The following is a 19466-nucleotide window of genomic DNA, read 5'->3' as shown; positions in this document are numbered from 1 at the left end:
CCCATGGGATAAGCACAAGACAATCTCCTCTATGTCACTGCTTGCCAGCTCAGAGATGGCAAATCAACAATTTTCAACCGCAAGGTGGAGGAGCAGAGCCCAGAGCCTGGTGGGGGGTAAGCAGGTTGCCCTTAGCAGGTGCGCAAGGATGCTATGCACTGGCACTGACCTTGAAACTGCACATCACATGTAGCATGGCCCCAGAGGTTGGCACAAAAGGCCTTGGTTACTGTGTAGAAGATGGGATTTCTGCAGGTTCAGTTTGCATGGCTCCTTTGCAACCCATTGCCTCCTGAATCTAACACCAAGTTATCACAGACAGCAGAGAAGTGATGAAACCTGTCGTTTGTGCCACTCTAGTCTACAAATGAGGACATAGGAAGTTGCCTTATATGGAGCCAGGTGACCGGTTCATTGAGTTATAGGATATGAAAAAAATATTCCCACACACATTGAAAATTAACACGTCGGGAAGAAGGCTGGGCAACAACCCTTCTCCTTGATACTAGTTTTCTGTGTGCAGGGATATATTTTTTTATGGAATAACATATGAATAGCTGCTTGCCGCCTGAGATGGTAAAGTCCAGGCACAAATTTACCATCTCATCGGCTGCTTTTCAGAACTTGGCCCCCATCTACCCTTGGTCTTTGCCAAGTTTATGGCCAAAGAACAATTAGGAAATGGATTTCAAATTTTCCTTCCACTTCTGCTTCTCCACACCTTCACTCTGCAATTTTTTGTAGTTAAGGCATAGTAAACACATTAAATATTATGCCAGTTTGCAGAATTTATTCAGAATTATTTAAACAGCAGAGTTTGGTAGTTCACTTTTTTTTGTCTTTACATGCTTCTACCTCTGATGTGGCCTGATTATGATAGCTAGATAGCTAGATGGATCTGTGGTCCTCCAGTTGTTGTTGAAGTCCATCTTCCTTCAGCCCCAGACAGGATTCACTGTGAATCACTTAACTCATAAACATAAATCATGGGGGATGGGAAATCCCTGTTGCCAAAGCCAGCCTTTCAACTTCTGCTTTAATTCTCATTTACTATGTTTAGGTAGTGTGCAGTCTAAATTGATGCATGCTGGCTTAGAAGTAAGTTCCGCCAAGTTCAGTTGCTCCTAGATAAAAAGGTAAAGGTACCCCTGCCTGTACAGGCCAGTCGTGTCCGACTCTAGGGTTGTGCGCTCATCTCACTTAAGACACTTACAGGTCACGTGGCCAGCGTGACGAAGCTGCTCTGGCGAGCCAGCACCAGCGCAGCACACAGAAACGCCGTTTACCTTCCCGCTATAAAGCGGTAGCTATTTATCTACTTGCACTTAGGGGTGCTTTCGAACTGCTGGGGGGGCAGGAGCTGGGACCGAAAGACGGGAGCTCACCCCGCCGCGGGGATTTGAACCGCCGACCATACGATCAGCAACTCCTAGGCACTGAGGTTTTATCCACAGCGCCACCCGTGTCCCGTTGCTCCTAGATAAATGCACACAAATTTGCAGCTGCAACCCTGTTCACATTACCTGGAAGTAATCCCATCCTATGCACATTTGCCCTATGACTGCTCATTGGACGAACACAGACTCACTTTTTGTGAAGGTTAACAATGCAGTTCCGTATGTGTGTACTTGGAATCCATGTTAATTCCATGAGTGGGCCAGTCCACTTGAATCTCTGGTCACTGTTGCTAAATAGCCGCTCTGAGCCCAGCTTCGGCTGGGGAGGGCGGGATATAAATAAAATTTTATTATTATTATTAAATTCATCGATGTGTGCTGTGAAGCAGTGTTCCCACCTATTTTGGCACCTGCTGAACAATGACTGTTGTTTCTGTAGACAGTTAAATGAATGCCCTTTTTCGTATTGCTACATAGTACATAACCTTACCCCCAGATCAAGGCTGCAGTCTTAACAATAGCTGTGCCAGTGCAGTGCAATCACTCCAGCTGGAGTAGCAAATGTGCAGGAAGGCTTGGAGGAGTCACTATATGTAAGTCTGACGTGGGTGGCATTGTGGTCTAAACCAGTGTTTCCCAACCTTTTTTGGGCAAAGGCACACTTGTTTCATGAAAAAAATCTCGAGGCACACCACCATTACAGCCCCGTGACGTCAGCGCGCAGCGTCACGCCGGGAGGGACGCATGAAAGTGTAAGTTTCAATTTTTTTCCCTCCCCCTTGCCTTCCTTCTGTGCCAACCGCCAAAAAGCCAAGAAAAAAGCCAAGACTTTAGGGCAGCAGGTCGACACGGAAGAAGCTCCTACCTAAGGACAGGTGCGACGGCCGTGTCCTCTTCTGCCACACTTGGCAGCCCTGCCTCACGGTCGTGACTCCCACCCTGATTTCTCCCCGCAGGTCGAGCGGCACAGGCAGCCCAATGTGTCCAGTCCAGACACAAGCCCCGCTTCCCCACTCTAGATCCTGAATGCGACCAAGTGCTCTGGACTCCCGAGCAGGGTGGGAAAGAGGACTCGCATCTGGTAGCCTCCGGGCTCCTCGCCTGCTCGAGGGATGGCATTGCAGGCAAGCTGCCGGCCGTCGCCATCGCCGCCCCCTCATGCGAGTGGACCTGCCCGGAGTGGTGGGCCGGGGGAGGCTCGCTCTCTGTGGGGATGTGGCCCGCACGCGCGGCCCCGCTTCCTCCTGCCCAGGGCTGAGCTCCTTACCCGCGATCTCGGTCTCGCGCACGCGGATCCCACTTATTCCGAAGCTCGCGGCACTAGCCAGGGCTCTCACACCGTGCCAGGGCGAGGCGGCGCGGCCCACTGACGTCATCGCGGCTCGCCGCCGCCCTCGACTTCCCTGTTCCCTCCCCTCCCTCGGGTCGCCGTGGTTACCGAGGACTGCAAGCCGCTCGGGCGAGCGTGGGGCATTAAGTGGGAGAAGGAAAATTAAAATTAAAACTCGCCCGAAGGCTGCCTCTCCGGATATCTTTTGAATTTTTTAATTTTTCCCGCGGCACACCAGGCAACGTCTCGCGGCACACTAGTGTGCCGCGGAACACCGGTTGGGAAACACTGGTCTAAACCACTGAGCCTCTTAGGTTTGCTGATCAGAAGGCCAGCAGTTCGAATCCAGAGTCGAGATTCAGGAAGATTACAATTTGTGCATCTTCATATCAATGAAAGCTTATGCCACTTTTGATGTATCTAAGGAGCCACAGGACTCTTTGCTTCACCATAACAGACCATTAGGGGGACGCAGGTGGCGCTGTGGGTTAAAGCCTCAGCGCCTAGGACTTGCCGATTGAAAGGTCGGCGGTTCGAATCCCTGCGGCGGGGTGCACTCCCGCTGCTCGGTCCCAGCGCCTGCCAACCTAGCAGTTCGAAAGCACCTCCGGGTGCAAGTAGATAAATAGGGACCGCTTACCAGCGGGAAGGTAAACGGCGTTTCCGTGTGCAGCTCTGGCTCGCCAGATGCAGCTTTGTCACGCTGGCCACGTGACCCGGAAGTGTCTCTGGACAGCGCTGGCCCCTGGCCTCTTAAGTGAGATGGGCGAACAACCCCAGAGTCTGTCAAGACTGGCCCGTACGGGCAGGGGTACCTTTACCTTTACCTTTAACAGACCATTAATGCTAGCACCATTCTGTAATTTATCTATAGTGGTTTTATTTATGCCCACAACAGTGGTATAAGTAAGTAAAGGTAAAAGATAAATGACCCCTGGACAGTTAAGTCCAGTCAAAGGAGACTATGAAGTGTGGCGCTCATCTTGCTTTTCAGGCCAAGGGAGCCTGCATTTGTCCACAGAAAGCCTTCCGGGTCATGTGGCCAGCATGACTAAACCGCTTCTGGCGCAACGGAACACTGTGACGAGTGCCAGAGCATACAGAAACGCCATTTACCTTTCAGTTGCAGCGGTACACCGTGCACTGGTATGCTTTCGAACTGCTAGGTTGGCAGAAGCTGGAACAAAGCAACGGGAGCTCACCCTGTCATGCAGATTCAAACTGCCAACCTTCGGATCAGCAAAAGCCCAAGAGGCTCAGGGGGTTAGACCACAGCTCCACTCTACTGTAAGGAACACTGAGTTGAACTGGATGCACTCCTAGGTAAGGATGTACTGGATTATAGCCTTTGGTTGCAATGAATTGTTTTTAATTGGTTTATTGACGACAACAACAAAAGCTTTAAAAGTTCGTTGTCTCACTGTGTTTGACTTGGAATCCGCCCAGAGCGACCGGATTAACCCAGTTAGAGGGTTGGCATATAAATAATAAATTATTTTTATTAATCATAAATGTGCAAACGAAACGGAGAGGGAGGAGAAACATAGAAAACAAAACGAAGAGAGAGAAAAAAGTAGAGAACTAAAGCATAAAGCGTCGTTAGGTTGTAATGGTTAACTGGTTTATTCTACAGTAGTCATTCCGCCCAAATTAAGGAGGTAACGGACTGCCCGTTTACAAAAACCCAGAGCCGTAATTAGAAATAATCCGTTTAAAGCAGAAACAAAAGAACGCAGCGTGGAAAGCTGAAGCGGGCCCCGGGAAAAGGGCGGCGCCCCGGGGAGCCTGCAGCTGCAGCTGCCGCCAGCTCATCGCTCGGCGGCTCACCTGCCGCCCACTTCTGACACCCTTCCAGGCTGATGCAACCACCACAACACAACCACGTGGCTACCGTCAGCTGTTTCCACCTCGCCGGCCAATCGCTGCCGGCCCTGTTGGCGTCATGGGCGGGGCCTGAGAGCTCCGGAGCCCCGGCTTGCGACCCGTCGGACGCGGGGGGCGGAGCTAAAGGCGGCCCTTCCGAACCTTCGCCGCCCAATAGGAAAGCTCGGCCGGGAAGATGGCGCCGCCCTCAGGCCGGCGGTCACTGCGAGGCTTGTTGTTGCTGCTGCTGTCGCTTCTGCCGTGGAGCTGTGACTGCGGAGTGGGGGGCGGGAAGACTTAAGTCCGGCGGGGGAGATAGACGCCGAACCCCGGCTAGGGGCAGAAATCGAGGCCGGGGCTTCGGCGCGACCTCCGTCCATGGAGGCCGCCAGCGGAGAAGGGGAGCCGGAGGCGCTCAGCTGCTTCTCCTACAACCAGGACTGCACGTACGTGAGGGGGGAGAGGGCAGAGCGGGTCAGGCTCCCCTTCCCTGCCCGTTCCCTCGCTTCCACCCCGGGGAAAGAGGGAGCCCAGCCCAGGGAGCGAAGCCATCCTCTCCTCCAGGCTGCCCAAGGCAGGGAAGGAACGGCGGCCTTTGGGAAATGCGGGGACGCGGATAATAATCATAACAACAACAGCAACAAAAGAAAGGAAGGGAAGAAGGGGCGGGGTCGTGGAAACAGTGCCTACAGAATTAATGGATACCCGGTTTAGTTTGGAGATCTTGTTAACAGCATCTTTGGATTATTCCAGTGCGCTAAAATTAGGGTATCGTGGGCAGAAAGTTAAGTCTGGTGTGTGATGGATAAGCTTTTCCCTATCGCCACACTTCCCCACGAGCTGTGTGGATCCCGACCTTTTCTAAAAGTCCCAACAAGTCGAAATTTACTGCGCATAGTGACCAGTTGATTTATTACTGCATAAATTTTGGACTTTAGGTCTTCAGCACCCATCATGCATATATAAAAATGATGGGTGCTGAAGACCTAAAGTCGAACCATGACTTGAGGCATCAAGCAAATATTAATGTGGAATTTGTGTCTGTGAGAGATACACAGACACACACATACACACATAATACATACATATTCTTACATGTATATGTGTGTGTGTATTTATATATATATATATATATATATCCCACATCTATTATTTACAAAGTTATTAAGGTTGTTTTTTTTAAATGGAAATGTAAGAACACCAATCATCTGATTGCAGGATATTGCTTCATAAGCTATTGCAAATTATTCTAAGAACATAGGGTTACACAAGCAGTGTTTAGATTTTAGATATAATCAACTGTGAATTGCTTGAATCGGTTTGTTCATGTTATAGTGTATCAATATAGAGTATCAGTGGGATGGCTGAGCTTGCAGGTCATTGTGGAGTTTGATGGCTGTCAAATATGGTCTCAGGTCACTATTGATCTGATACTGCGGTATTTCATCTTCATAGGCATAATTGCTGAAAAGCCTGTCTCGCAAAATTATGTACCATCAAATGGCATCAGCACTTGTATTGCTTCACTAGCAAGCTCAGGATACTTGGTAGTAACAGAGTATTTTTGGTAGCATGAATCCAAAAATCCTCACTTCCAAATATTTTTCTTTTGAGGTTCCTATTGCATGATCATTCAATGACGACTTTGTGATATCAGCTGCAAATGGGTTCCACACCCACTCAAACATTTGTGTTTCTTCAGCAGAAAAGTAGTGGAAAAAGTTTAATATAGCGAACTTAGTTATCCTTGGCTAAAAGATTAAGTCTTGTGACGGATTCAGTGACAGCTCTCCACAAGTGCCTGTGCATCAGAACTGAGCTGTAACACTCATAATAACTCCCTATATAAGCATCTCTTGGCAAACTGTCACTGAATTTGCTACCAGAGAGTGGTTGCCAAGTTCTAAAATGTATGGATTGAGCCTTTCTGACATTCGGTTACAAATGTAAACACAGCATTATAATATGCCAACAAAAGAAAAAGTTGTAATAGGTATCATCATACCAGTTTACAGGATTAAAAGCAATAATTATATTGGGTTTAGTTTTAAATCCACTTGCACAAGCTTTGTGACCCGCTTGCAGGTTGCTCAGCCTTGTGAATCTATATAAGCTAGCTTTCCACCAGCTCAAGAATAGGTTAGTAATTCGAAAAGAACTGAAGCCAAGCCCCAAAGCCTGGCTTTCTCCTTTTATCACTCTCCAGCTCTTTGTGCAGTGGCTGTGATGATGCCTTTTCATTTTCTCCTCTTCTGTCCTGTACTTGCCTTTTGTAGCTTATCCTGTGGACCAAATGAAAAGGAAAGGCAATCTTGTTTAGCAGGAAGGGCAACAGGAAATGCCACAATGGCGTGTTCACAGCTTAAATCCAAATATGGTTTCAGTTGTCCCACTTCTTAAAAATCTAATGTAAATGATGTGCACAGATGACAGACGGTAACGGACTCCTCCTTGATGAAGGATGCTTTAAACTAGAGATGGGGAAGCTGTGGTCCTCCCATAACTTCCTGAACCAAAACTACCATTGTCCCTGACCATTGATGATACCGACTGGGGTTGTTCGGCCCAATTGCCATCTAAATCCGGCCCACGGTAGGTCTGGGAATCAGCGTGTTTTTACATGAGTAGAATGTGCCCTTTTATTTAAAACACATCTCTGGGTTATTTGTGGGGTATAGGAATTTGTTCATTCCCCCCCAAAAGAATATAGTCTGGCCCCCCACAAGGTCTGAGGGACAGTGGACCGGCCCCCAGCTGAAAAAGTTTGCTGACCCCTGATATAGAGAGCCACAGGTGTCTCCCCCCCCCCTAGTTTTAAAGGAAAACTATGATCCATTTGGCAGGGCTTAAATTCTTGTGCCTGTTACTATTGGGGTATATAATCCTGTAGGACCACATAATGCAATGCACTACACATTAAACATTTAGCATATATTTATTTTTACTCTAGAATGTGTGAGGCACTTGTCCATCTTTTTACTGCTTGTATGCTTTGGAAACGAGATGTAGGGAGCCATGGTTGGCCCAGATTTCTGAAGTGTGCATGCAGTGTAAAAGAAATGTAGCTACATTTGTATCTTTTCAGGATAGAAAGTGGTACACCCCAAAGTACTAAGGTATGCCTGCATCTACTGTAATATACGAAGCAGTTCTTGGTGTTGTTGAAACGGGAATTGGCACAGATTGGCGTTTGTTTTTATACATTCCTCTGATGCAGGGTGGCATGGTACTCGCAGCAGCGTAGCTAGCTGCTCGGACACCCAGGGCTGTGCACCCGGGACAGGGCTAGCTGCCCATGGGGGTGGCGCAAGCCACCCATTGGGCGAGGCGAGCTGGGGCAGGTGCCAGCCACCTCGCCTCTGCTGGAGGGTGGCTGCGGCCGGGAGAGTGGTGGCAACTGGGGCGCCCCTGCAAGCCGTGCACCACACATATCTCATCCCGCATCCCACTGGAGGGCGCCCCACAGCCCTAGTGCTGCCCATGGACCCCCTCCACTACTGGGTATTCCCCTTGTGGTCCCAACAACCCCTGTGGTTCTATGAAAACAAGTTTCTGGTCTTCATGGTTGCAGAGAGAAGTTTGATTCTTGGATGTCAAATAGTGCTCAAGAATGCAAACGAATGAGAACAAAATATCCTCTTTCTCATTCCCACACCAAATCCAACCCATCCATCTATCTGTTGTTTAGTCGTTTAGTCGTGTCCGACTCTTCATGACCCCATGGACCAGAGCACGCCAGGCACTCCTGTCTTCCACTGCCTCCCGCAGTTTGGTCAGACTCATGTTTGTAGCTTCGAGAACACTGTCCAACCATCCTGTCCTCTGTCGTCCCCTTTCTCCTTGTGCCCTCCATCTTTCCCAACATCAGGGTCTTTTCCAGGGAGTCTTCTCTTCTCATGAGGTGGCCAAAGTATTGGAGCCTCAGCTTCACGATCTGTCCTTCCAGTGAGCACTCAGGGCTAATTTCCTTAAGAATGGATTCGTTTGATCTTCTTGCAGTCCATGGGACTCTCAAGAGTCTCCTCCAGCACCATAATTCAAAAGCATCAATTCTTCGGCAAATTCTCTCTCTCTGCAGGGTCTTTCAAGGGTTGTAGCAGTTTCCAACTATGGAAGTTGGTGAACAGGCTCCAGCAACTGCCATATTGCATTAAACAAGTTACAATGTGATTTTTCCGGTCACATTAATCATGTGCAATTAAGGTGCAGGATGAGTCTCCTGTCTTCAATGTGCTTCCATTGTGGTGGTTAGTGCTGTGCAATAAATCCTGAGGAACTGGTCATTGCCTTAAACAGGATGTGGAGAAAGGTGAACTTGAGGTCTGACATCTTATCACTTTATAATTGGGGGGGGGGGGGAGCAGCCTCTGAGCCAGAAATATATTACTGTGAACAGGAAATATCTTTGCTCTGAGCCAAAATGCAAGAAACAAAGGACATTGAAGGAAGTCATCAGGGAGCATGTTTCAAACAAACAAAAGGCAGAAGGCTTTCATACTGGTTGCTGCCTAATTGGTCTATGAAACACTTTGCCATAGGGCACAGGGAATGAAAGTCAAATTAGTTTAACACATGATGTGACACATTCTAGGTTCAGATGTAAGGTGGATTGGGGGTGTTTCCTGCTGTTTAGGGGATCTGGAAGTGAACACCAGTGGAGGGATCATTCCATACAATGCTAGAGATGGATTGACTATTAGTGTGAGCTCCTGTTGCAGTTATTTTGTTTTGATAATAAAACCATACTGATAAGAATATAAACTGTAGGCAAATTAAAGGGAGCACAGATGGATTAGATTCTTAAACTGAGGAAGGGAACTCCAAGAAAAGGCATTGCCTTGTTGGATCAGATTAAAGGTCCATTAATTCAGCAGTCTGTCTCCAATACTGTGCCCAGATCAGTGTCTCTGGAAGTTCAAACTATGTCATAGCTAACCCCTGTTTGTCTCCAGACATTTGGTAATTAGAAGTTTATTTCCTGTGGTCACAGACGGTCAGAAAAGCCAGTCATGTGACATGGTATGTAAACCCTTTCTACAAACAAATCATAGGTTAAATAATTTTCGGCCAAAATGTGTAAAATCTTAGTGGAAGCACTGTCTTCTGAATGGGAAAGACTCCTTTTCTTTGGCATAGGGGCACCACAAATTAAAAGTCTCTTGTTTCTGCCCATCTGGCTTCCCGATGCGCCTGCTTCAGGACAAATTAAGGTTTCCAAGGTGAATTAGAGCCCAATAAACTAGGCTGGGCTTCTGCATGAGTACGCTCATCATTGGAACATCCCTGTGCAACATCTGCCACATTCGGACATCATGCTAAGCTTTCAGTCCTTCATGAGTCGGAATATGTGCAAGTGGCTTTCACTTGCATGCAGCCCCTTTTTGCCACTTTACTCTTCCCCTTTGTGCGAGTAGCAAAAAAACCCCACCAGGATTCCGAACATAATAATAGATTATTGTTCAGTCTAAACCTGGAACTTATGATTAAGAGCTTCCAAATGAGCCAATTTCAAAGCCCTAGTTTAAATCTTGCTTTTAATCCTGGCTTGTATGGAAGCGCTCAACCGTAGCTCCCAGTCTGGACAAATCAACTAACTATGGGTAAGAGTCGAATCCTGACATGTTTTGCAAAGCAGCAGGAGAGGGGCTGCATGCAGGTTTACACTGTGCATATCCTGAGCTATGATTGAAAGCTTAGTGTGATATCCAGGCATGACCAACCTTTATCTTCCTTTTGATTCAGTTTTCTGGGCTCACTATTAGAAGAGACAGCCTTGGTCCTTCATCATAGATGTTGGAATTTGTGTGCATGTGTGTAGTATAAATCCCATCTTGATTTCCATAGTGCTTGCTGTCTCAGCAGTAATATAACCTGGCTCACTTTCATTCCCATTTTACAGATGGAGAACTGACTCTGACTTGACCAAAACCACCCAGTAAAGCCATAGCAAATGGGAGACTTAGAACCTAGACATAACACACTCCAAAGCTATGCCACAGCATCAATGTTACTACTGCTATTTGACTCTTACTTTGCATCTGCTGAGTGCTAGGTGCTGTATAGTAGTCGTCATCGTCTTCTTTGGCGATCATTCCTAGCCGAGTAAGATTATCTTTCATAAACACGGTTTTAACAGTGAGTCCGTAAGTGATTGTGGAGACCAATTCTGGATCCACACGCCCTTCTACAAAGGGGACATAGGTTTACATAGGTTTCCGGGCGGGAGTTGATCATAGCGAGGGTTTGCCAAATGTGCCTTCCTCTTAGCACATTTCTCCCTTTCGTCCTGGGTTCGAGTGTCTTCAAAGCCCATGGCACTTTTGGTAAAGTCTGTTCTCCAATTGGAGCGCTCGCAGGCCAGTGTTTCCCAGTTGTCGGTGTTTATACTACATTTTTTAAGATTTGCCTTGAGAGAGTCTTTAAACCGCTTTTGTTGACCACCAGCATAACGCTTTTCATTTTTAAGTTCGGAATAGAATACAGTGGTACCCCAGGCTACATACGCTTCAGGTTACAGACGCTTCAGGTTAAAGACTCTGCTAGCCCAGAAATAGTGCTTCAGGTTAAGAGCTTTGCTTCAGGATGAGAACAGAAATCGGGCTCCAGCGGCATGGCAGCAGCAGGAGGCCCCATTAGCTAAAGTGGTGCTTCAGCTTAAGAACAGTTTCAGGTTAAGTACGGACCTCCAGAACAAATTAAGTACTTAACCTGAGGTACCACTGTAGTTGCTTTGGAAGACGATAATCAGGCATCCGTATAGTATTGGGGCAGGGGAGCAACACAACCCCTAACCAAAAGCTTTAGAGTCTACATTGGATGGAGAGGATAAAAGTATAGGAAGAAGAGGTCAGGACAGTTTACGTTTTAGATGTGGGTGGGAAAGGAGAATCCGGTAACTGAAAAAGTGCATGTGAGGTAAGCCTAGAAGCGAGTCAAAAAAAGGCTTTGCTGAAGAAGTGGATTGTGAGGAGGAAGTTAAAAGAAAAGAAGCAAGTGCTTCAAAAAATGTGAAGAGATTGTTCCAGGCATGAAATACCAGGGCAGAAGGTAAGAAGTTGGCAAATGAGACAGGGAGTGTCATCAGCAGCAGATGAATTTTGCTCTTGTCTAAATGTTGATGGTCCTGCTCCCATATTTGGAGCATTAGTAAATGAACGTGAGACATAGCTAGTCCCTATCTCCTACATAACTTTTTAAAGCTAAGGATCCTTCTGTTACTGATTGCATTCCGTGCAATACCTAAGATCTACAGCTTCTAATAATAGAAGTAAAGCTACCTCTGCAGCCCTTCATGTGAGCTGACGTTTCAGAGGAAATTTGCATAAGATAGGAATAAGCATCCTGGGCTGTGCCATTTTAGACTGCAAGACAAAGGCTGTATGTTTGAATGGTCCCTAACATAAAATTTCCTGCACTTAAGGGCAGTAGTATTTTGAGGGGGTAGTTTTGGGGTCAGAAGGTTTTCCCCTGGCAGCTGGGTTTCCATGTGTAGCTTTTCTTGGATATTGGGGAAACATTCAGAAAAACAGCCCTCTCTACCTGCATGGTGGAATGGTTGTATGAAATTAGGTTTTTAATAGGTTGTGTCTAATCTTAGTACTCTTTGCCCTAACAAATGCTAAATAACAGAATGGGGCTTATAAAGACCTGAACTCAGAATATGCTCTGCCTTTCTGGGAAACAGAATGGTGGAGCAACATCCCTTCCCTTCCTGCTCAGATAATTCTGAGTGACAGCTTTCACAATATACCCAATGTCATCAGTATCTGGCAGCCTCCCTTGTTATGCCATTCTAGAACTGTGTTTCTCTAGAACTACTTAAAAGGCCATTGCAGCATTTTAATTCTCTCTTGTGTCACATTTCCTGCTTTACAGGTTTGCTTCTCTTATTTATATCTGATTCATGCCTGCCAGGTTGCAAATTGCTATATAATGGTGCCATTCAGATCCCAATGGGATTGTTTGTCCGAGATTTGAGGTGCTGGTGTGCTAAAGATCCAGTGCACATTTATTTTGAGAAGCGAAGTTGCATTTATTTTTGTGCTTTGGGATTTGAATCTATGGCCAAGTGGGGAAATGAGGATTGTGGAAAAGATCAGCAGTACCTACGTGTCACTTTATATGCATGCACACAAAATCTCTATGTTTAGAAATGTAAAACCTGGTACATGAAGAAGTATCAGATAAATTATATTGAAAGTTAAATGTGGATTATTTGGAAAGAGACAGGAAGATGTCTCTTAACTAATATATAAATGTAATGCCTGTGTCTTATAGTTTGGGGTAGGGGAAGTAACAAGGAAGCGAGCTGCCAAACATTAGAGGACAGCATTTTGCCTATTTTGCTTTCATTACTTACCTGGTTGGGTTGACTCTGAAGCCCAAATCTCGCCTTATTCCAGTAAGTATCTCTATCAGTTAAGGGAGCAATCTGACTCACACTGGCAAGCCAGCTGAAGGGCCTCAGGAAGCTAAGTCCTGCTCTGCCAGCAGAGATGGAAGTAGGCTAGCAGGTCAACATCCCACTAGATGTCCTCTGGCCCACATGTGGAAAGCTCTGCTGGAATAGGAGTTCCCATTGGTGGAGCAGGGAGAAACAGTATGCATCTGTGGTGGGAAAAGAGATGTCACATCCTAAGCCTCTTTGTTCCCTTGATATACCTCTGGAACTAAGGTGCTAGGGTAGTTAATTCCCTGCCCACAGTGAGGTGGCTGGGAGAGGATGTGGCTGTTACTCTGCCAGCAGATCTTCTCCTTTCACCTTAGTCGATGTAAGGTAGGATTTCTCTGTTCATTGGATCTCATTGCTATCACTACTGTGTATGACATCTTCAGCCCAGGGATGGGGAAAATCTTGTTCGGATTGTAACCATGTCTCCTTTAAAGTAGGTCCTACTGAGTTCAGTGGGGCTTACTCCTAGTTAGGCGTGCTTAGGATTGCAGTCATAAACTCTCTGTTGACAGATTAACAGTGTAATCCTATGCATGTTTAGTTGGAAGTAAATCCGACTGTATTCATTTGGGTTTAGGATTGCACCTTCTTATGCATTTTATTATACCTTTCTTCTTCAGTCTCCTAATTGCCTACTCATTCACAACTTCAACCACTAGTCAAGAAAGGTAGGAAGATTAGCTTGCGTATGTCAATATGTCTGACAGGTGTGGGAGGCAAAGTAGAAAGCGTGTTAGTTAGCAAGTGTGTGTATATGTGTGAAAATTTGCTTGTTGAGCATTTGAACAAAGAGCGTTGGAAGAAAACTGATAGGGACACTTGTATGTTATACGCAAATGTGTCAACTTCATTTTAGGATATTTTAAGGTAATCACAAATGAAACATTGACAGGTACAACTGCTTAGATCAAGCAAGTCAGCACGACAGCAGTTAAATGTAATGCTTTGTACCTGCTGTGTGTACATTTGGCAGGGCAAGCCAACTGTTGCAGAACTGTCATCTGATAGTTTCATTGGTCACGTAAATACATAACGTGCAGGCACAGGGTTATTATGGTCTGATAGCACACAATTCTGCAAATTTTCTGCCACTGCCTTTTCAATTTCTGGATGGGATGATGCCTTTGAACTTAATATACTTGAGAGCTCTGTGTACACTGCCTTGAGCTCTGTGGAAGAAAGGTAGGATATAAATGTAATAAATACGTATATGTTGAGCAAACTAGCCTTCTTCTCTCGGTGAAGAACGGGCACAGGGGCTCACCACTGTGGTCCTCCACTTGATGCTGCACTACATTACTGGTGATTGGCCATGCTGTCTGGAACTTACGGGACCTATAACCCTACAGGTGCAACAGCTGTGCTTCAGGTTTTCAATCCACAGCTGAAGCAAAGTCTTAAGTACCGTTTGCTGCATCTGGTTGTATTCAGTCTCATTATCATTGTCTCTTCTAGCTACCCACCTGCAGTTTTAATTTAGATTGTATGCTCCTTGGAGCAGGGACTTGTCGCTCCACTCTTTCACTGCTCTTTAAATTATGTATAGATGAAGTACAAATCTATACAAATAATAATGGCTGTGATGTGTGCAATATTTGCACATCTGCTTGCTACCCTGTATCATAAGTACAAATGTGCTGCTGCTTCGTCTCCCTAATACAAGGCCTTATTATCCCAGGTAAACTTCTAAAGTTTCTTAATTTTCACCCTTCCAGTTGGTTCTGCATGCTCATGGGTTAGTCTCTCATCATAGTACCCCCCCCCCCCCTGTTCTCAGTACTTCCACATCTGCGTCCCTGTTGGCTTCTTAGGGCTTGGGCAGTGTTGTTCCTTTCTCTAAGTCCTCCTTGGTTTTTGTGAGTAGCTTGTAACTTTTTAGCTGAGAGGTAAGATTTTTAGACTTGTAACCGTAGGCACCTTTCTGAATGAGTTCCTTAACCCATAGGTCTCTTCCCTAATCTTGCCGTCAAACCCATCAGATCCAATTTTCCTATTGCGAAACAATCCTTCTGGTTCAGAATGTGCCAAGCTTTGACGTAATCAGTGCTTATATTATCTTTTGCAGTTCCCTGGCTATTGGAACCAGAACTGGGTACAGGCTTTTTTCCTTGAGTTCTGTGGAGCAGCTGGATCAGGTCCATGAAAGCAGTAAGTCCATTCTGTTTTGATACAACAAAATATTGGCTGATGACAGGCATTATCCTGCATTACGGCACTTTAATCTGCCTCAATGGATCAATTCCATTTTATCATTCCTGCTAGAAAACAGATGGCATATCTTGGCTGCAGCCTTGCTTGTGTTCAAACTGCACCAGATGCAGCTGCGTTAAAGGGACAGTTGCCCACAAAGACAGCATAAAGCAGTGGTGGAGATTCTTCCTTGTTTTGGACACCAGTATGAATCTAAAGCAGTCTTGAGCCTATTTGCATTAGTAGTTCAGTCCCAATCATTCCGCTGTGAGTTGGAGCAAATTAAATGCACAGCTGTGCAATCTTCACTGACTTGTGGGGATCGAGTCAATGTTTTCAAATATCCAGAGCTGTATCTCCAAAGTAAATAGGCGTGATCACTACTGGGAAAACACAGTTGTACGTTGCAGTAGAGAATCTGAGAATTGGGGGGGGGAGCTTTGATGTGAAACAATGACCTTTTTATTCGTAAAGGCAGCCCAGCTGGCCTGCAGTAACCTATGTGAAGTCCGGATAGCTCAGTTGGTTAGACCATGGTGCTGATAATGCCAAGGTTGCAAGTTTGGTCCCCATATGGGACAGCTGTATATTCTTGCTATTGCAGGGGGTTAGAATAGATGATCCTCAGGGTCCCTTCCAACTCTACAATTCTATGATTCTATGTTACATGCAGATCCAGAATGTGATCTTAGTGGGTCCCTTGAAATGCTTCCCTAGCCATGTGGGAGCTCTTCCATAAGTGATGCTGTTGAGCTGCTTTTTTAAAAATGTGTGATTTGAACTAATATTTCAGTGACCCGATCAAAAAGCACAGGGATCAATCACTGGGATATCCCACATGGAATCTCCCCTCTGCCACCCCACAAGTAGAGTGCCATGGTCAGGATATTCAGGATTGACCTGCCCCTTCACCCGTTTGCGACAGCAGAGAACTGGCTGCCAAACATGCCATTGAAGCTCAAGACCAGCCTTTTGTCAAGCATCCTCTCCTTGAAAGCCTTCAAATAAGAGACTCTTGTTGTCACTTCAACTCTGCCTCCTCCCACCCAATGTTGAGCGATATAAATGGGACAGTTTCCTTCTTTTTAACACATCTATAGTTCAAACCCGTTGCCTTTTCTGCTTTCCTTTGGTGTATGGCTGGTCCCCCTATTGCTGATGGTAGGCCTGATCAAGTGGCTTTATCACTTTAATATCAATGGAAATTATATAAGTGCTGAAATGAATGACTTAAAAATGTTTACCCTTGGCTGGGTCAGGTGTTTTCCTCCATATATTTCAAAATTGCCCACACGTTTTAGCTTAATCTCGCTGCCACACACCCCTGCCCCCACAACCTTCCAGCCTCCTTTGCTCAAGGTTCAGTGTTTCCATGAGGTCATCGTAGAGAGGAGTAAAGCTGTGTTTTCAGACACTTGGAATATTATGTTTCCATTAACAGCCTAAAGTGGCCTTTGCTTTGTATGCCACAGAACCACATTCTTTTTGAGGAGCTCGTAGTCTCGGGCATGGTTCGGGTTGCAAACGCGGTGGGGAAATGATTTTATAAAGCGTACTTAGAAGTGCTTAAACAAGATTAGAAATTCGAAACAAAGGGGCAAAGATCAGCTTTCCATTTAAATGAAATACACATCCTGTGCTGTGGTTGCTGTCATTAGCGTTTCACTTTAAATACCTCTTTTAAAAAAAGGCTTCCATTTGGCTGCATGATCTAATGCAACTTAGCAACACAAGGATATACATTTGTCAGCCAAGGTCTGCCCAGTTATTACAGGTCAGTTTCAAACTATGCTGAACTGTGTCCTTGGGTAGCACTCTGTGACCAGATTGTGACAATGTACTTCAGGGCAACCTGACCTGCCAGTTTTTTTTGTGTGTTTTTGAGCCACAAGTAAATCATTCAGCTGCTCCTTCCACAAGACTGCTGAAATCCCACCTCTCCTGTCCTCTCCTGCAGTCACAAATACGGTTGATGATAATTTTTCTCTTTTCTCTCTTGTTTTTTTTTTTAAACTTTGCATATAGGAAGATCCATATTTCTACCACTTTCAGTTGTAGCCTGACCCTTTGCATACTTAAAGGTAAAGGGACCCCTGACCATTAGGTCCAGTCGCGGACGACTCTGGGGTTGCGGCGCTCACCTCGCTCTATAGGCCGAGGGAGCTGGTGTTTGTCCGCAGACAGCTTCCGGGTCATGTGGCCAGCATGACTAAGTTGCTTCTGGCGAATTAGAGCAGTGCACGGAAACACCGTTTATCTTCCCGCCAGAGCGGTACCTATTTATCTACTTGCACTTTGACGTGCTTTCGAACTGCTTGGTGGGCAGGAGCTGGGACCGAATAACAGGAGCTCACTCCGTCACGGGGATTTGAACCGCCAACCTTCTGATTGAGCCAGTGTGGTGTAGTGGTTAAGAGCGGTAGTCTCGTAATCCTGGGTAACCGGGTTCGCGTCTCCGCTCCTCCACATGCAGCTGCTGGGTGACCTTGGGCCAGTCACACTTCCTTGAAGTCTCTCAGCCCCACTCACCTCACAGAGTGTTTGTTGTGGGGGAGGAAGGGAAAGGAGAATGTTAGCCGCTTTGAGACTCCTTAAAGGGAGTGAAAGGCGGGATATCAAATCCAAACTCCTCCTCTTCTTCTTCTGATTGGCAAGGCCTAGGCTCTGTGGTTTAACCCACAGCGCCACCCGCACCCTTATGCATACCTACGCAGATATAAATCTCACTGTGTTCAGTGGATCCTACTCTCAATTACATTATTTAGATAATTAAATGGGTATAGATTGCACGCATATATTATATGTCTCCATAATAGCTGCCATTGGATGCCAAAGCAAACCATGGTTTAATGTTTTGAGAAAAAGCCTGTGTGACTCTTGGGCTCATGTACAAACACCCTCCCCTTCTCTGCTGTGACTGTAAAGAGGAGATGGGAGACTCCCATTTTAGATTTACTTCAGTGAAATGTGTTGTCTGTGATTAGACTGGTTAAACTTAATTACTGCTAGCGGAATCAAGCCAGCTTCATAAACTATGGTTTGAAGTTGACATGTTTCCATTAACAATAGTTAAGGACACATGTGTAGGTTTGGACCACATAGCAAGCTGCAGTTAATCTAAAACGGAAGCAAAAGGGTTGTGGCCTTGGTGGAGAAGGAGAAGGAAGCACATGCACCTTGAGGCTCACTGCAATTCATTTTTGTAATGCTAAACCATGGTCTAGCACTATGTCCAAAGCAGCCTATTGTTATTCCAGTTGAAGGGTAGGCAGGGAGATCTACAGAAATATCTAAAACTCCTTTTAAGGCCACCCAGGCCTTAATACAATACAAAAAAATAAAGTAAAAAGAATATTGTAAAACGACAAGATAAATTTCACACAAATAGAGCAGCAGCAATAAAAATCCAATTCAAAGTACCTCCCCCTTCCCCCAAAGCCTGAACAAAGAGGCTACAAGTTGTGTGAAGATGTACTTTTTGCATTCTGAAATTCTTTATTGTGTCCCGCAACATTTCTGTTGCATTAGCTGGGAAGCAGACATTTGAACTCACACAGTCTGTGTAAGATTGTAAAAAAAAAAACCCTGCTTGTTTGGCTCATGCGACTAAGCAGCTGCTAGCAAAGATAGCTTGGGTGCAGGTTGACTTTGGGACTGGGGCCAGGAAGAGAACTTTATAATTTAATACTGTGTCCACTGGCCTAGAAATTTCCCCCTTTTCTCTAGTTTCAGCCTTCAGGAAGGACGGGTCATCCCTTCCAACTGTGGCTGTCAAATAGGTAAGGGATGAGATTATGTACATCTTGTCCCTTCCATCTGGAAACCCATTTTGTTTCCTCCCACTCGACAGAGCCTTCTATCTCCAGGGAGGTTGTCTTATTTTATCAGCTTGCCTTGGGCAATTCACCTTTCACCTTTTTGTTGGGGTGCATGTCCCCTAAGCTAGGAGGAAGAAAAAAAAGTATTATAAGAGCTTATTATACCACACACCCCTCTCATAGTAGGAGAACTGGCTTCCCAAGTTAGCATCATACAGATACTGTAAAAGAAGCTGATTGTAAAATCCTTCTGGAGATGAGCCATTTGCCTCTGACTTCCCTATTCCCTGAACGTGACCCCTATGCGAAGTTCCGAGAGCGAAGGCTAATCTTTGGAAAACAGTTGATGACTCAGCATTTTGCCCTTTTGCATATACAGTGGTGCCCCTCAAGACGAATGCCTCGCAAGACAAAAA

General features: G+C 45.8%; 1 protein-coding gene across 4 annotated transcripts in view; it reads left to right on the top strand.

Moving 5' to 3' along the window:
• Positions 1-4719: 4719 nt before the first annotated feature.
• Positions 4720-19466, top strand: part of WIPI1 (WD repeat domain, phosphoinositide interacting 1) — a 46218-nt gene continuing 31471 nt past the window's right edge. Inside the window, exons 1-2 of one of the 4 annotated variants that reach the window (XM_083727668.1) lie at positions 4720-5036; positions 15108-15190. In XM_083727668.1, coding sequence (XP_083583794.1) covers positions 4969-5036; positions 15108-15190 — 151 coding nt within the window. In that variant the 5' untranslated portion in view covers positions 4720-4968. Of the gene's footprint in view, positions 5037-6050; positions 6138-15107; positions 15191-19466 lie in introns of those variants that run through there. The other 3 variants (XR_014561376.1, XM_083727669.1, XM_083727670.1) reach the window with 3 other exon arrangements.

The sequence above is a fragment of the Podarcis gaigeae genome (assembly GCF_964106915.1).
Source record: "Podarcis gaigeae genome assembly, chromosome: 2".
Classification (NCBI taxonomy): Eukaryota; Metazoa; Chordata; class Lepidosauria; order Squamata; family Lacertidae; genus Podarcis; species Podarcis gaigeae.
This window is presented reverse-complemented; position numbering and strand designations above follow the sequence as displayed.